General features: G+C 38.1%; 1 protein-coding gene across 6 annotated transcripts in view; it reads left to right on the top strand.

Annotated features, from left to right (window-relative positions):
- The window catches only part of ZNF462 (zinc finger protein 462), a 150,295-nt gene that overhangs the window by 43,620 nt on the left and 90,635 nt on the right, over positions 1-16,040 (top strand). For all 6 annotated transcript variants that reach the window (XM_003260323.4, XM_030825355.1, XM_030825235.1 and 3 more), the window contains one exon: positions 15,521-15,770. In XM_003260323.4, the coding sequence (XP_003260371.2) occupies positions 15,551-15,770 (220 nt within the window). In that variant the 5' untranslated portion in view covers positions 15,521-15,550. The remainder of the gene's footprint in view (positions 1-15,520; positions 15,771-16,040) is intronic.

The raw sequence follows: 16,040 nt of genomic DNA, 5'->3' as shown, positions 1-16,040 counted from the left end.
AAATAAAAGTTACTGAGTAAATTACCTTATTATTTAATATATTGATTCCTGAGTTTGTTTTTATTGTAGTCAAATCTTTTCTTCCACTTTTCTTCTTGTCTTTCCATTTCCCCCTGTACTTGAGTTAGATGTTTGATTCATTTAGTATTATTATTTCTTGATTTATAATTTTTATATATCTGTGAAGTTTCCTCTAAGTATTACTTTTACCGGATTCCATATTTAAATACATAGCATTTTAAAAGTCATATTCTACTGGTGAGTTTTATTTCTGGTTACCCCAGAAATTGCTTAGGAGAATGCTAAAAAATTTTCTCAAATGTTTGAGATTTTTCTTTCTTTTTTTTTTTTAACATACCTTTATTTCACTGTAAGTAGAAATTATGTACTGTTTTTTAAATTTGTAATTTATTATCTCTTAATTCTGGCATTAAAGACTTCTGTAAACCTCCATGGGCACTTGAAAACTTTTGTAGCTGTCTCACAGATACTTGAAATGAAAATATGTTTTCTATTTCCAGATATAGAATATGAAATGTACCTCTTAACTCATTTTTATGAATTATATGAATTATATCCTTGGTGGTCTTTCTCCAATTAATCTGTTAAGTGCTTATGCCTATTTCTTTTATCTGTTGCCATCTTTATTTCTTTATCTATTTGGTGCTGCTAGAGAGCATAAATATTCATAATAAATCTTCATTGTGGATTGTACTTTTGCATTATTAAGTGTTCATCTCTATCATGTTAAAAGCTTTTGTATCTTGAATTTAACCATGAATAATATTAATCATGATTTCTTCTTTCTTTTGCTTGGTATATGTTTAATGATATTAGATTTTCAAACTTTTTGTATCATACTATATATGTGTCTCTTATAGACAAAATCCAGTTAGAGATTGTTTTTTAATTTACTCTGGGGATATTTTCCAGAGGAAGAATTATCCAATTCACATTTATTGATGTATCACATATACCTAATTCTAATTAATTTTATGCATTCTCTTTTATATTTCTGTGCAATTTCCTTTGTCCTCTTCATTTTATTATGTAATCTGCATTTTCTTTGAGTTCTTTCCTCTAGTAATTCAAAGCTATATAGTCTGTTTTTATTTTTATTACTAACTGAATTAATGTTCTTACACCTTTATTTGGAAATTCGTTAACTTCAGAAATGAAATACTATGAGTATGTATTTCTGTCCTGCTATGCAAGTTGAGAATATTTGCCCATATATTAACCACCTGGCTAATTTTTGTATTTTTAGTAGAGACGGGTTTCACCTTGTTAGCCAGACTGGTCTTGAACTCCTGACCGCAAATGATCCACTTGCCTCTGCATCCCAAAGTGCTGGGATTACAGGCATGAGCCAGTGCTGCCCATTAATATTTATCCTCTAAAGCTTTTTCACTTCCATCTGTGTATTTTATTATGGTTAAGATTTTTTTTCCAATTCTACGTACTTTTACAGTTATTATTATGGAATTATTTATTGTTATAACCACTACATTTAAGGCATTATAGTTTTATTTTGTAAGTATTATCAATTATTCAATTTTAGTTGTAAATGTAAGTGGATTCAGTGCTCACAGCTTCTGCTTACCTCTAAATTATCTATTCTTGAGATCCTGATTTTGAACCTTGCGTTGGTTGTATTTTGAAGAAAAGTTACTTACGTGCCGCATTCTCTGACTATGCTGATTAGAAAATCATTTTTTATTACTTTTATATATTTAAAAAACTGGTTGTGAACTTAGTTGGGAATTGAATACTTGGGTATTGTTCTCTCTTTCTTGAGCCTCTACAGACACAGCTTCACTTTTTTTCTGTTATCAAATGTTACTGTGAAAAAGTCAGAGGACACCTGACTTTTTCGGTTATAATTGACTAATTGTTAAAGGTCTTGATATATATAGGATTCAATGTTTAGCCTTGAAATTCTGTAACCTCACCAAGATGTTTCAATTTTACTGATTCAGTCTTAGTTTTTCTTGGAATATCAGATACTCTTTTATTTCAACTAAGTATTTTCTACCACAGATTTAAGCATATTTTGTTTTCCTTTGTTTTGTTTTGCTGTCTACTTCTACAAAACCTTTTATCTGTATGTTCGATCTGTTTTCAAACCTTCTTATCTGTCATCTTCTCCACTTGCTTTCATCTACTTGTCCTTTTCCTCTGCATTTTGTGCAGTTTTTTGAAGACTGTTTTCCACATCATCAACATTGTTTTTGATTTGTGGATTTTACCTCTTATAACTTTAATATATTTATTACTTCTGCAATGATATTCTTTTTGTCATCATTTTCTTTCTTCAACTGCCAGCCTCTCTTTCATCTTGTGCTGATGTCTTGTCATCTTGTCTTTGATCTCTTCTTTCATAGAATCTCCGTTAATTGTTGTATATAATTTTCTTCTGTGTCCTGTCCTTCAAAATAGATTTTTTCATGGGTCTTTTCCATGCTACATTTTTCTGTCATCCTCCACCCCTTGTCTTAGTTTTTTTTTTGTTTGTTTTGTTTTTATAACTCATTTGTCTTTGGGGCATAACTAGCAGAACTTTTTCTTGGCCCTCAAAAAATGAGAGAACCATCTCATTAAATCCCCTCCTCAAGCCCTGCTTAATTCTGCTTTTAGAACCTGAGTTTGTGTCTTGATGGCTTGACTTGCTTCAGTAGTCCTTCGGCAATTTAAAAGGGTTCTGGCTAGGTTCCTGGGCAGGACACAGTTGAATTTTTCTCTCTGAATTTCATGATTCTAAGTTTTAAGTCTTGCTTTTGATTCTAGGGTCCTGTCAGTTTATTGGTTTGGTGTGGCCAAACTCTTTTTTTCTTTGTCTATGTTTTGTCTTTCTTTTTCCCCAGCCAAGCCTTTGTTAGCAGTGTGAGACAATTAGCCACCATTTTTTTCTGGAAGTTTCTTTGGTTAGCCTAAAGCATATATCCTTCTTTTGAGAGATTTCCAGACATATCTGTGTCTTCAGATGTTGGTTCTTAACTGAGAGTTTAGCCTTGCAATATAGCTTTAGGGCAGCAATCAAATAACCACTCTAAGTTTGGAGGTATTTTCTAATAAGATTTTATTTATCATGAAAGCATCCTGTCATGGAAGAGTCTGGGATCCTGAGGATTTACCCAACTCTTAGTATTTTCTAGGTAAAATACTCTGATTCTTTCCTTTGTGGATCCATGTCCTGCTTTAGAAATATCAAGGACACCATGTCATGAACCTTTCTGAAGTTTTTAAGGGAGGTGGGTATGAGTATCAGCACTTGGAGTAGCCACAGTCTTCATTCTTTCAAGACCAGTAATTGTCTTTTATGAGTGTACTCATGTTAGTTTCTGATGCTGGGTCTGCAACTTAGTATTTTCTCATTAATTGCTATATAAGAAGTTAAATATTTGCAAACAGTAGTTGTCTCCTGTGCTCTTCAAGGACTGTGTAGCTATTATTGCATTCATCCAGTCGGCAGCATTTTAAAATAGGGCTCCAATGCAGTGGAGCAGGGAATGCTCACTGTTCTAGCTGGTGGTCTCAGGGATTGTTTCATACAGGAAGGAAAACTTGAGCTTGGTCTTAAAACTTGCTTGGGCCTCAGAATCACCCTGAGAATATGTAAAAAAAAGGTTACTGGACCTCAACACCAGAGTTGCTGATTCAAGTCTTGGGTAGAACTTAATAATTTGCATTTCTAACAAGTTCTTTGGTGATGCTGATGCTGCTGGTCCAGGGACTAGACTTTGAGAACCACTGTCTTAAAGGGTGGGAATTACTTAGTCCTTCCAAAAGCAGATAAAGGTGTTCTACATGGAGGAAAACCATGAACAAACATAGAGATCTCAACATCTTCCTGATTTCTAAGCTATTCTCTTCAGAATGATCAACAGACTCTTCTAAGAGACCCTTAGGGAAGATATTTTAAAAGTTAAAGATGATTCCCAGACTTTCTGATACATTTAGATTTTTTTATATCCAACAAATGGATATAGATACCCTCTAGGAATAAAGTTAGATAAATAAAGAAATAAAAGATAATGATAAATTAATATATTAGTAAAGAGAGAAAAATATTCCAAGTTGCAGTTGGTTTCAGAATGCAGTATATAATTTGAAGTGAAATCCAGTATGAACAATATTCTGGTATCATTAGTCTGAGTCACTCACTAGATGTGCCACAAAGAGGCTGGCTTTTTTTGACAGACATTCGTAAGGCTGACTACTCTTCTCCTTTCCATTTTACATGAACCGACCCTGCTATGTCCAGATCCTCCTAAGGCTCGTTCAGCTAGCCTCTTCAGTGACTTTGTTGGCAGTGCACATTTTCCATAAGAAACAAGACGATGTTTCTCGTGGGGTAGATTTGGCAGGCATAAACCTACTACATAACGTTGTTCCGACTCCACGAGGTTGGATTCTAAAGATAATTCAGTGTTACAGCTCTTGTTCTTCTGTGTATACCTTTGTCAGCAACTTTCAGTCTTCCAAACGTGTTTCCGAAGTATAAACACACTGCTTGCATGCCTAAGAAGTTCTGTGAATAGTCAAACTGCAAAAAATGCATTTTGTACTTTTTCAGTTACTCTCCTGGGTGTGAATTCAGGGTAGAGGAGACACTTGTGGTTATTCTGAAATCTGCCTCCCTGATGAAGACTCATTACTGAGAATATATGGGGCACGGACCTTAAGCCTGAATACTGTTGAACAACTGACACGTATGGAGTGTCTTTACTTGTGAGTTCCTGTCTCAAATTATGATATTCAAAAGATTTTTTTTCTGGCTTAGAAAATGCATGTGCCAGAAGGCTTGGGCAGGTTATTTTTCTTGAGACTTCAGTTTCACTCTCTGGAAAATGAAGATGTTGGACCAGGTTGGACTATATGGTCTTTAAGATCTCCTCTCCATTGGACATGATGAACCTATTGATGGTTAACTTTTAGAGTAGAGTCTTCTCTTTGACTTAAGGAAGGCACAAATAATACTTCAATATTTTTCAGGGAGGCTAAGAAGAAAAAATTCTGTTTCTACCTAATTTTGTCACACTCCCTCCACTGAAAATGTTTATACAGTTTTGAGCTATAGGACAGAATTGTTCCTCAGGCTTTCCAGAATTCTTTGCAAACAAGAATAAAAAAGGCTTTGTGGAGGGAAGGCAACCAAATGGTCTCACGTGTAGTCAGGTGATGACTCCAGGTGTCACATCAGTTCAGGGTAGCTTAGCAGTGTTATAAACACATAGGTGGAACAATGCAGCCAGAGGCAGCTTCTCCATGGATGATGAGGAAAAGGAGGATGGTCATTTACTTTAAACTCATGGACAAGTGGAAACTTAGAATTGCTAGTGGAGACTTAGAATTGCTAGTGTCTCAGTAGTCAACTAACCACTGTGATGTGGCTTCATTAGCTTCATAAGCACTAGGTTTTGTTTTGTTTTTCTGTTCATGGATGCTCTCTGGAATTCCTTAGTTTCTTGAACATTTAGTTCGATTTGGTACCACTGGTTAATTTTCTCCTGGAAAGCAGGCCTGCATACAGTTAGTACTCATAGCACAAATCTCATCAGAGCCAGACGTATGCCGGGCCCTGGGGATATAAGAATAAAAAAGAACGCCTTACTTGTCCTCTTAGAGTGACTTATAGTAGCCTGGGGCCCTGTCACTTTGAAGGAAGGTGATTTTACACACTGGAGAGGAGAAAATATGCATTGTTTTTCACAGAAATTTTAGTCAGAGGCCACATGCTAAAGACTTAACTTTTTTTTGTTTGTTTGTTTTTTTTTTTTTTTTTTTTTTTTTTTTTTTTTTGAGAGAGAATCTAACTCTGTGACCCAGGCTGGAGTGCAGTGGCATGATCTCGGCTCACTGCAACCTCTGTCTCCCAGGCTCAAAGAATTTTCCTGCCTCAGCCTCCCGAGTAGCTGGGATTACAGGTACCTGCCACCAAGCCCAGCTAATTTTTGTGTATGCTTTTAATAGAGAAGAGGTTTCACCATGTTGGCTAGGCTGGTCTCGAACTCCTTACCTCAAGTGATCGGCCCGCCTCAGCCTCCCAAAGTGCTAGGATTACAGGCATGAGACACTGTGCCCAGCTGACTTGACCATTTTTAATGACATTTGCCCCTTACAAAACTCACAGGATTATCAACTGTGCAAGGGTGATACAAGGGCCGTATCACTAGGAAAGACAGACCAGTCACATGCCTTCGCCTTGGATTTTTTTTTTTTTTCTGAAGAGATTTTTGGTAAGATACCCAAATTAGAAAAATAAAACTGAAAACTCATCGTGATATCATATAGCATGAGGGCTGTTAAGATCATTTAGAACCACACAATTATAAAATCTTGGACCTGGGCTCTCCCAGGTTGTTGACCCTCTAGGGATCCAGAGACTCCCCAGCCAGGACCCCATAAAGGGCCTCTAAAGACAGGTGGGTTATATGCAGAGAATGAAAATACCTGGAGATCATTAGGTTTTCATTCTCATCACTATTGACATTTGGGGCTAGATAATTCTTTGTCGTGGGGGCTGTCCTGTGCATTGTAGAATGCTTAGCAGTATCCCTAACCTTTACCCACAGATGCTGGGTGTGATAACTAAAACTGCCTGCAGATACTGCCAAACAGCCCCAAGTTGGGGCAAGCAGGCAATAAAATTACCGCTCGTTGGGACTACTGCTTTATGACAACACAGTTAGTAGAGTCATCTAACACTCAAGACCAATCTTTTTTGGTTGGTTGGAATCCTATCATTCAGAAGCTCTAGTTCATTCATTTGTTCCTTCCTTCATTCAACGCATATTTCTGAGTACCTGTTGAGTACACTGAGTGTTCCCAAGGCTGAAGATCCCAGTGTGAGCCAGACAGACCTAGAGTCCTTCTAAGGGTACTTGTGTTCTGGTGGGAAGGAAAGACCACAAACAAACAAGGGTCATGCCAATAGTGAAGGAAATAAAGTAGTGTATTGTGGTAGAGAGAAACTGTGTGTGGGTTGGTGTTGTGAGTAGGGGTTTCAATTTTGTAGATTTTGTAGGGGTTGGGAGTGGTGGCTAAGATAGAGTTGTCAAGGAAAGCCCCTGGATTTAATTTATAAGAAGGCAGTCACATGAAGATTGGCATTTATATGTCTCTGAATAATAAAATGTAAGGGAATGAATTTAATCAGGAAAAAATATCTTACAAAATATGAGAAGAAAATCTTGTGAAACAGGTCCTTTGTACAAAAAGGTTGAACATCATGATCTAATCTCTTCATTTAACAAAATGATCAAAGTAAGGGCCTCAAAAGACTTGCTCTCAAGGTGAAGATGGCAGGCAGAGACATCAGACCTACTGTCGCTTTTTGGTTTTAGTGACCTGAGAACAAATTCCTTAATGGCTGGATAGGCATTTCTGTATGCCTTTTTTTTTTTTTTTTTTTTTTTTTAAACAGCTCAACAGTGGATATGCTGAAAAACCTAACTTGTTGGGCAAAAGTGGGATTTATCATTAAGGATATATGGAATGTGAGGCTTGGCTCCTTAACTGAGCACTGTAGTGTTTTCACCTGGTAATAAAGTCTACTGTTGTGTTGGTGGATAAATGTCTAAGCTTTCTGCTTGGTTCTTGGGATGTAAGAAGTTTTAGGAATAAACTTACTTGCTAAAAGTAGATTGGGGATTGCAAGAGAAAAGAAATTTCTTGGCTTTCATTTTTAGAAAATTTCTAATTTTGGGGTATATTCCAGTCCCATATAGAAACACATACGGATATTTCTCCTGCTATAAGGTTGCATTAATTTGTTGAAGCAAAGGTAGGAAAACTAATGGATCTGAATGGGCCAGTTGGTTAGTTTGATAAGAAGGACAGCCTTCTATTGACTTCTGCTACAGGCAGAAGTCAAGAAGAGGAAAACAAAAAATCACAGTCCCCTTGAGTAGGAGGACTTGAAAGCATTTATGGTCTATATAGGCTCAGGCACTGTTTGCCTTTTCAGAAAGCAGGGGTTTAGGACTTCATCCTCACAGTGTAGTTACATTAGAAACCATGGTTTGGAGAAAGACACACAGACAGACAGATCCAGGTGCCAGGCTTAGGTAATCAGTTTTGTCTGCTATAAGAAAATAGACTGGAAGGGTTATTACATCAGGGGCTGCCACTGATGGAGGCAGGCTCGGAATCATTCTTGTCTAAAGCAAGTGAATTGTCTGAATTTTTTGAGCAAATGATGAGCATACAAAAGTGAGCAAGTCTCAGGGAGATTAGATTGAGATTTTCCCCAGATAAAAGAAGTTATTTCAGCAAAACTTCCTCACACCCTCCGCAAGCCAATGGCCATACATCATTTTTTTTTCTTTGCATAGTAATAGAAAACAAGGTAAGTTGTTAAAAATGGTTTCTGGATTCATTCACTGAATCTGTAGAATTGAGACTTGGTATGTTTGGCTGAATCTTGTGAGCCACGAACACTTTGGGCCATGAAGACACACCCAAGGCCCAAGGTCAGTCAGGCTGACCAGCCCCCAGGGAAAGTTCTCAATTCATGTCTTTGTCTTTCACGATGTGGAAGATGACTTTTACTGCAGCTTCTGCTTACTCTGCGTCTTAATCAGTTCTGTAATGAAGACCCAGCAGCATATCTGCAACTTCCCTTTAATTTTACAATTTTTATAATGAGAGTTCTTGTGTGAAAAGTGTCTGTAGAAACCCAGCCAGCATTCTGAAGAGTCGATAAAGCAACACCGTGATTTTCTGTCTCTGCTGTTTGGGCGATGTTTAGCTCTGGAGGGGAGAAATCAGTTATCTGTTGTTCTAAGTACAAGGGCAAGAACAGCTGCAGTTTCCAAGGAACTTCCTGGTGAACCCATGACATTTCAGAGAATTCCTCAATACTTATTATTTCTCACTTACTCATTCTTAGGACACCAAGAATGGGTTCCCATCATTTGAAGGGACATGATGAGCTGGAATCTCATTTATCATGGTTGCATTTTGAGAATTTCAGTGAGGGGGAGGCGTCTTCATTTTGTTTTGTTTTGTTTCTAAACCACATCTCAAGAAAATTGTCAAGACGCTTCTCAGAATTAGAATTATCCAGTGAACTGCAAGTTCCCCTTTACAGACAATGAAGTCTAAAGCTACTGAGATATCAGCCTGCTTCCTCCCTTTCTTTTCTTGTCCCTTCTCTCCTTTTATCTCCTTATTCAAATCACACGCTTCCTTTTCTACGGACAGGAGAGCTGGCAGACTGCCTATTGGCCTGTTGGCCTCAATTAGCCTTATATCATTGCAAAGGAATGCATGAATTCTCCAGAAGGTATGTAGTATCTCTTTCTGTATGAGACACTTACTACCTGCTTTCATAACAGGTCACTCAGCCGGAATCACTTCTTATTTACATATCCAACATTTTTAGCCACTTGGATTACATCCCTAGATGCTCATTTCATTTTAATGATGATCCCAAAGGCATCTATTAAGAAATAGTACTCCAGCATACTCTGCAGTACTTGAAAACTTTATGCAGGAGAGCAAACCTAAAATAAAAAGTAACCTGAAGGCTAGCATCCTTGGCCAGTAGGTGATTGGGTTATTAATCTGCAAATTGCCTGCTTCAGACTTTGTGCTTATGTACAAGATCCCACAGATGGAACAGGCCAACTGTATACAACAGAGGCCACATGCATTGGCAGGACTTGGTCTCATGGTATTTCCCTGCTACTATTTAAATTCAGTCTCATATTGGGGGTTACATATGTGATTGCAAATTAATCCTTTCTCTTCTGAAAATTTGGTTTTGAAGAACAGCTGTGTCTCCCTTCTGAATTCCTTAATTATTTATCCTCCCTGATATGTTAAACCTTTCATTAGTGTGGTGAATTGCCAAGAGTACACAGAACTGCTTAGATCATGTAGCAAACAGTATAAACATTTGATAGGACATTTGAAGACCACATGGTGAGCCAGAATCTATAGTAGTACCAAATGCTATGGGATTGTTGGAGGTAGCTTGTTGTTGGAAGTTGCTTGTTGGTTTATTTTGCTGGTTTATTATTTTTTTATTTTTATATTTATTTATTTATTTATTTTTTGAGAAACAGTCTTACTCTGCCACCCAGGCTGGAGTGCAGTGGCGCAATCTCGGCTCACTGCAACCTTCTTCTCCCAGGTTCAAGCAATTCTCTGCCTCAGCTTCCTGAGTAGCTGGGATTACAGGCGCCCGCCACCACACCCGGCTAATTTTTTTTATTTTTAGTAGGGACGGGGTTTCACCATGTTGGCTAGATTGGTCTCGAACTCCTGACCTCGTGATCCACCCACCTTGGCCTCCCAAAGTGCTGGAATTACAGGCGTGAGCCACCGCGCCCTGCCTGCTGGTTTATTTGTTTATGCTATAACATGGAGACAGTACCTATATCATTTGTATTTATTCAGAAAAGAACTGATTCTGCCCCAGCTCTTGTTAAATTTGGAGGGCATATGCCCATATGTGAGTTAAAGTTAAATCAAGAAAATTAATTACATATATCTGTATGTAATTAATTATATATATAATTATGTGTGTGTGTGTATATATATATATATATATTTACACATTCTGTATTTGCATTTGTAGTTTTGATTCCATAACTACTGTTCCTGAAAGAGATTTCACCTCAACTTTTCAGGTCATTACTCTTTGGAAAGATGCTTTAAATGATTATTAAATTATCAGAACTTCCACTTCAGCCATAACAAGTGTAAATGATTTGTAGTGATATGGAACTCCCCTTCTTGCTAAGAATAGCAACCCAACATTTATAAGTTTACTAGTGCCTTTTAAAAAAAAAAATCATTTTTCATCTTAAGGTCCTGGGGCTTGCAATTAAAAATATTAACCTCCCAATACACATCACAACTCTTTGACCTCAGCGTATCAACAATTTCTGATCTGCAAATACATTTTTTAGAATGATCTTTAGTCTCTTGATTTTTCTGTTTTTCTAGCTGAACTATTCCAGAATTTACATATTCTATTACCTGTCCTTGGATAATTGGTTTTTCCATTCATAACAAAGAAAACTAAGAAAAGTTCAAACAACAGGTGCTAATGAGAGCCTTTTATTAGAATTATGATTGAGGAGAACTGGGAAGTTTAGTGTCTTATAAATGAAACTAGGTTTCTGGAGTGGACAGAGGAAAAGCACCTTATGGTGTTTCTGGTTCTATTTCTCAAAGGCTTTGAAGGTTATAATTAGTTGCTACTGAATCACATGGTTGTGGTGCTTCACAGCTTTATTTCTGGGCTGCAGTCCTTCAGTTAGAGAACAGGTTAGATCCAGGCAAGGCCTATGCCTTTTAATTTGATCACTTCCTGAAGAGAGCTGGGATTTTGACTTGAGGACCACATTTATGCTCCTGGGCCCTCAAACTAAAGAGCAGTGTTTGCCAAGCTGACCTGGACCAAGTGATGGTGGTGGGCCTGTAAGAATGCTGTACAATGTGAACACCTCCCCGCTCCGGTTACGTCTGACCAGTGAGTTGGAAGCATGGATGATGAAGCTGTGGTTTGTCTCCTTCCTCCTTCACAGGAGGGAAAACTGAGGCATAATGGATCCCTGGAATTCTGAGCACAGAAAGTAGGTGGGCAGGTGATATAAATTAAAATTGATGTTTTTAAGATTGAAAATGAGCAAGCTTTGTCCATAATTTACTTTTCCCCATTTCTGTATATATGTTTCAAATCTTTGACATCATCTCTGGATGTTCTTTATATCTTCAAGAGTTTGTCAAACATAAACAATTGGATTTTGGGTTTCCCCATCAAAACCCCACATTTTGAAATCCTTCAAACTATAAAGGCAAACTGAACAAACCAGCAACGAATAAGTAGTACTAAAGGCAGTGACTAATCAGGATGGTCTAAGGGTTTCATGTTAGGAGGACCAGTCACATTAGGTGCCAGTTATTTTAGAATGAATCTGTGTTCACCTTGCAGGGATCATGATGGGTGGTGTTTAAAGTCTAAGCATCTGAGGTCTATTTGACCTTGAAGGGCCTGGACATATATCTGGGGTAGAAGACAGGGGTGCTTGTTTGATATGTAGATTCATCTCATGACCTTTTGAAATAGACTCTTTTTAGTTAGTTCAGAAACTTCCTCTTTTGATTTTGCTGATTTTGGTGAGAAAAAATATCGCTAATTTCATAATCATAGTATTATTAAATGAAGTAAATAGATATGAGATCAAAGCTTTTAACTTAAAATCATAATTTTATGGCAGATCAGTGACTACATTAGCCTCTTAGGGTTGCTGCTCTTCAGGATTGATGAAATAGATATGCAGAGCTTATTTCTCATCTTTTTTTTTTCTCAGTTTTGGTTTCTTAGAGGATTACCATCTGCTACAAAAACATATGAATGGGTCATCTTCATGTCCAGTGTGTTTTTGTCTCTGTCCTTCCCTACTCCCTTCCCCTCCACTTGCTGTCACTTTTTGCACATGTGCCCATGCACCATCTCATAAACATATCAAGTTTCTGTCTCTTTGATTGGGCCATGCCAGCAACTTCTGTTTTCTTCTTCTGTCAGCATCTTCAGGAGAAATGTGTACACAAAGGCAAGACGGCTTTCAAAGTAGGCTACATCCTCCTTTCAGTACTTGGTGCAGACATGAAATTGAAGGCCATTCAGCTCTACCTGATGCTGGTTCTCTCAGCAGCCTGGAGATTAACCTCTTCTAAGGCTCTGAGCTATTTTTGAGGCAGAGGCTGCAACAACATTAAAGCTAGAACCCATTAGGAAATCACTTTCATCATCTCTTCTTTTTCCAAATCAGTGGCTCTTTTTCTGATCTCATAACCCTTTTATCTCCTTTGTAGCAGAACAAGGAGATTGTTAGTTTATGTTTGTGTCCAGTGAAGTTAGCATCCTTGATAATAGCTTCAGAAGACACCAAGATATTAGAGAACTACACAGAGAGATGAATTTCTTCTCTAGGTGGATGACTTAATGCCGAAGGTGCCCTGCTTTCCTTCTGCAGAACCGTAACTTCTGTTGATGTTGTGCAAATCAGGCTCAAACTTTCCAAAAGACACACAGCAGAAAGCCTTTTGTTGCATTATTTCTAAAGGCTTGAAGTTTTGAAGGGAAGAGATTTTGTTTTCCTCTCTGCTACACAATGGAGCTTTCAGAGAACCTCCTTTAAAAGGAATAGCTACAGCCTTTGTGTTGAAGGGTGTGTCTGTTGGCAGGGTCTGCTGATGCAGACAGACTGGCTGGTGATTAACAAAGGTCATTAGACTTTGGAATCTGGCAAGCGGAGTCGGATGGTATGTCTTCTGTGTGTGGAAGGACGACTTCCAAGAAGCCAAGGCATTCTGGAGGTCCCCCCACTGCACCCCTAAATCCTGGTGTAGAACAGGATCTGGCCCAGGGTCATCCTGCTCTGACCAGGGCTCTGCTGGGACTAAAAAACCAGCATATCAATCATGGAATAAAAGAACCTTTGGAGATCTTGGTGAATGACATTTGAGGAGGAGAAAGGTGCTGCTTTTCGGAGAGAAATGAAAACAGTTAATTCTTTGTTGGGAAGAGAAGAGCATAGGAGGAGCCCAGCCTGCTCTTCTAGCATTCATTTCTGATTGTTAGCCTAGCAGAATCCAGGAGAAGCCATGTTGTGCACGCAGGAGAAGCTCTGAGCTAAAATGGCTGCCCCTAAAGCTCAGAGGACTAGGGCAGCTTAGTGAGTCTTAGAGCTTCAGTGACGCAGGAGCTCATATCTCTTGAAAGTGTGATAAACACATTCAGCAGAGCTGTGGCTTGTTTGGCTGAGATGAAAGGACTAAGCTTGGGGGATGGGGAGTGCACACTGGATGATCTGCTTTTTTCTGTGAAGTGTTCTAAATGCAGGAGTTGTCTGCACCATGGAAAAATTTGTTTTCAGGTCTAATGGACTGTGCGAAAGGAGAAGTGGGGTGGGGCCTCAGTGACTGCTGTAATTTGATCCAGAGCTGATAGCAACCTCTTCCACACAATTTGGGTTGGTGCTTAGACATAAAAGCTTGTGTATCTGGAATATTGAGACTTAGCTGAAAAGAGTCTGGTGCACAGTTCAATGTTTATTGAAAAAGGATAAATTGCTGGGTGAAAGAAGAGGAGGTAAATATCTGCAGCTCACTCTGCAAGCTCAGTCTGTCCAGAACTGGACTTGCCAGAAGTTATTTTAGCAGGCGATCAGGAGGAGCATTCTTTGATAGAAAATCTTTGCGTGATGGCTCCTTTCACTACATTGATGTATTATTACTGGACTTTTTTGTTCCTGCAGAAATAATTTATCTTTTACAGTAAAAGTATAGAGTATTACATCATAAAATACATTGGCTACAGCGTTAGTTCTTGGACATCTGGTTCTAGATTACAATGACTCAGTAGAGTTTGTGATGATCTTACTGAAGTAACTTATTCATTAGATAATAACAGGGTATCTCAACTTAGGATATACATTAAGATAGGAAGGACTCCACCTTTCTAATACATTTTTGACTTCTTGATGGTGGGACTCTCCATTGAGTTAGTGTGTAGCTTTCTGTATATTTCAGTCACACAGTAAATAGCAGAATGAAGGTAGCTGGGCAAGTTTTGATTTATTCCATGGCAGCTTCACAACTTTTTGCATCCAGGTATGCACTTCATGTTTGTAAAGGAAAGAAGTGGAAAAAGATAAAGTCATGACTTACAAGCCCTTCTTCAAAAATGCAAGTTTCTGTTGTCTTCATGCAAATTGAGGTGCCAAGGTGCAACTTTAAACAGAAACTGGATTGTCATCCAAAGTTGGTTGTTTGAAAACCTCATGAGGAATATTTTATGACCTAATTAGATTGAAGAAGCTGTTAGGTTATAATTGGTAGGCAGTAAAAGAGCAAATAGTCATTTAGCTCATGGAAAAAAAACCCCACAACTAAACTATTTGGAGAAGGGAGGAAAGAGAGGTGCACCCCAATATCAGCAAAGTTATTAAAATAAGAAAAGCTACAATAAAAATGCTCTACCTCCACTCCCAAGATTTAAATACTATTTCACTATTTGGTGATAAAACACCAAGGTAATAATACTAAATAAACAGCTAATGAAGGCTGAAATTTTCCCTTTCTTCTGTGTGGACATCCTCTTTACTTTTGAGATGATTCCAATTTAAAAAGAAAATGAGTCCAAGGCAGAACCAAAGCCAACATTAAGTTACCAAGAAATTTGGATTCAGTGGAGAAGCTCAGAAACTTCTAAAACTTTTGAAGTATTAAGCATTTCCTTGACAAATGGCATTGGAAGACATACCATGCTAGAAAATGTTTATCTGGTATTTTTCCTTCTTTGAAGTTATGAGGTCAAGGACATCATCTCCATTATGTCTGATTGCCTCTCTTTAGCCAGTGTTCCAATTGGCAAATTCCAATAAGAGAAATCTACTAATACTGGAATTTTTTCCCATTAATGGATATACAGCCCCATCAGCTCGAGGTATGCGATTAGTGCATTCCTTAAGATGTTTTGTTCTGACTTCTGCCACAGGTTCCTAATGTGAGAGGGTAGTCCCAGATCATGGAGGTGCTTCAGTGTGATGGCTGTGATTTCAGAGCCCCATCTTATGAAGATCTCAAGGCACACATTCAGGATGTCCACACGGCATTTCTGCAGCCAACTGATGTTGCTGAGGACAATGTGAATGAGCCACGATGTGGGTCCATGAACGCCAGTAATCAGACAGAGGTGGAGTTTTCTTCTATAAAGGATGAATTTGCCATTGCAGAAGATTTATCAGGTAAATCTATACTAAACTTGGCACGGCTGATGTATTTTAATTGCTCTCGTTTCCTTTTAGCCTGTAGCCATGGTTCTTAATATACGTGGCTTTTGCAGAGTTTCTTGTGCTTTGCTAGCCATTTTTGTGGTTTGGGCGTCATGTATTCTCTTCTTGAGTATCTTAGGTTGTTATCTTTTCAAAAGCTCCCTCATATATCCTACCTTTTAATTTGGAGAACAAGGTAGTTGCTTGGAAAGTTCTAGAAAAAGTAGTACAAGTTATGAAACT

The sequence above is a fragment of the Nomascus leucogenys genome, chromosome 1a, assembly GCF_006542625.1.
Source record: "Nomascus leucogenys isolate Asia chromosome 1a, Asia_NLE_v1, whole genome shotgun sequence".
NCBI lineage: Eukaryota > Metazoa > Chordata > Mammalia > Primates > Hylobatidae > Nomascus > Nomascus leucogenys.
This window is presented reverse-complemented; position numbering and strand designations above follow the sequence as displayed.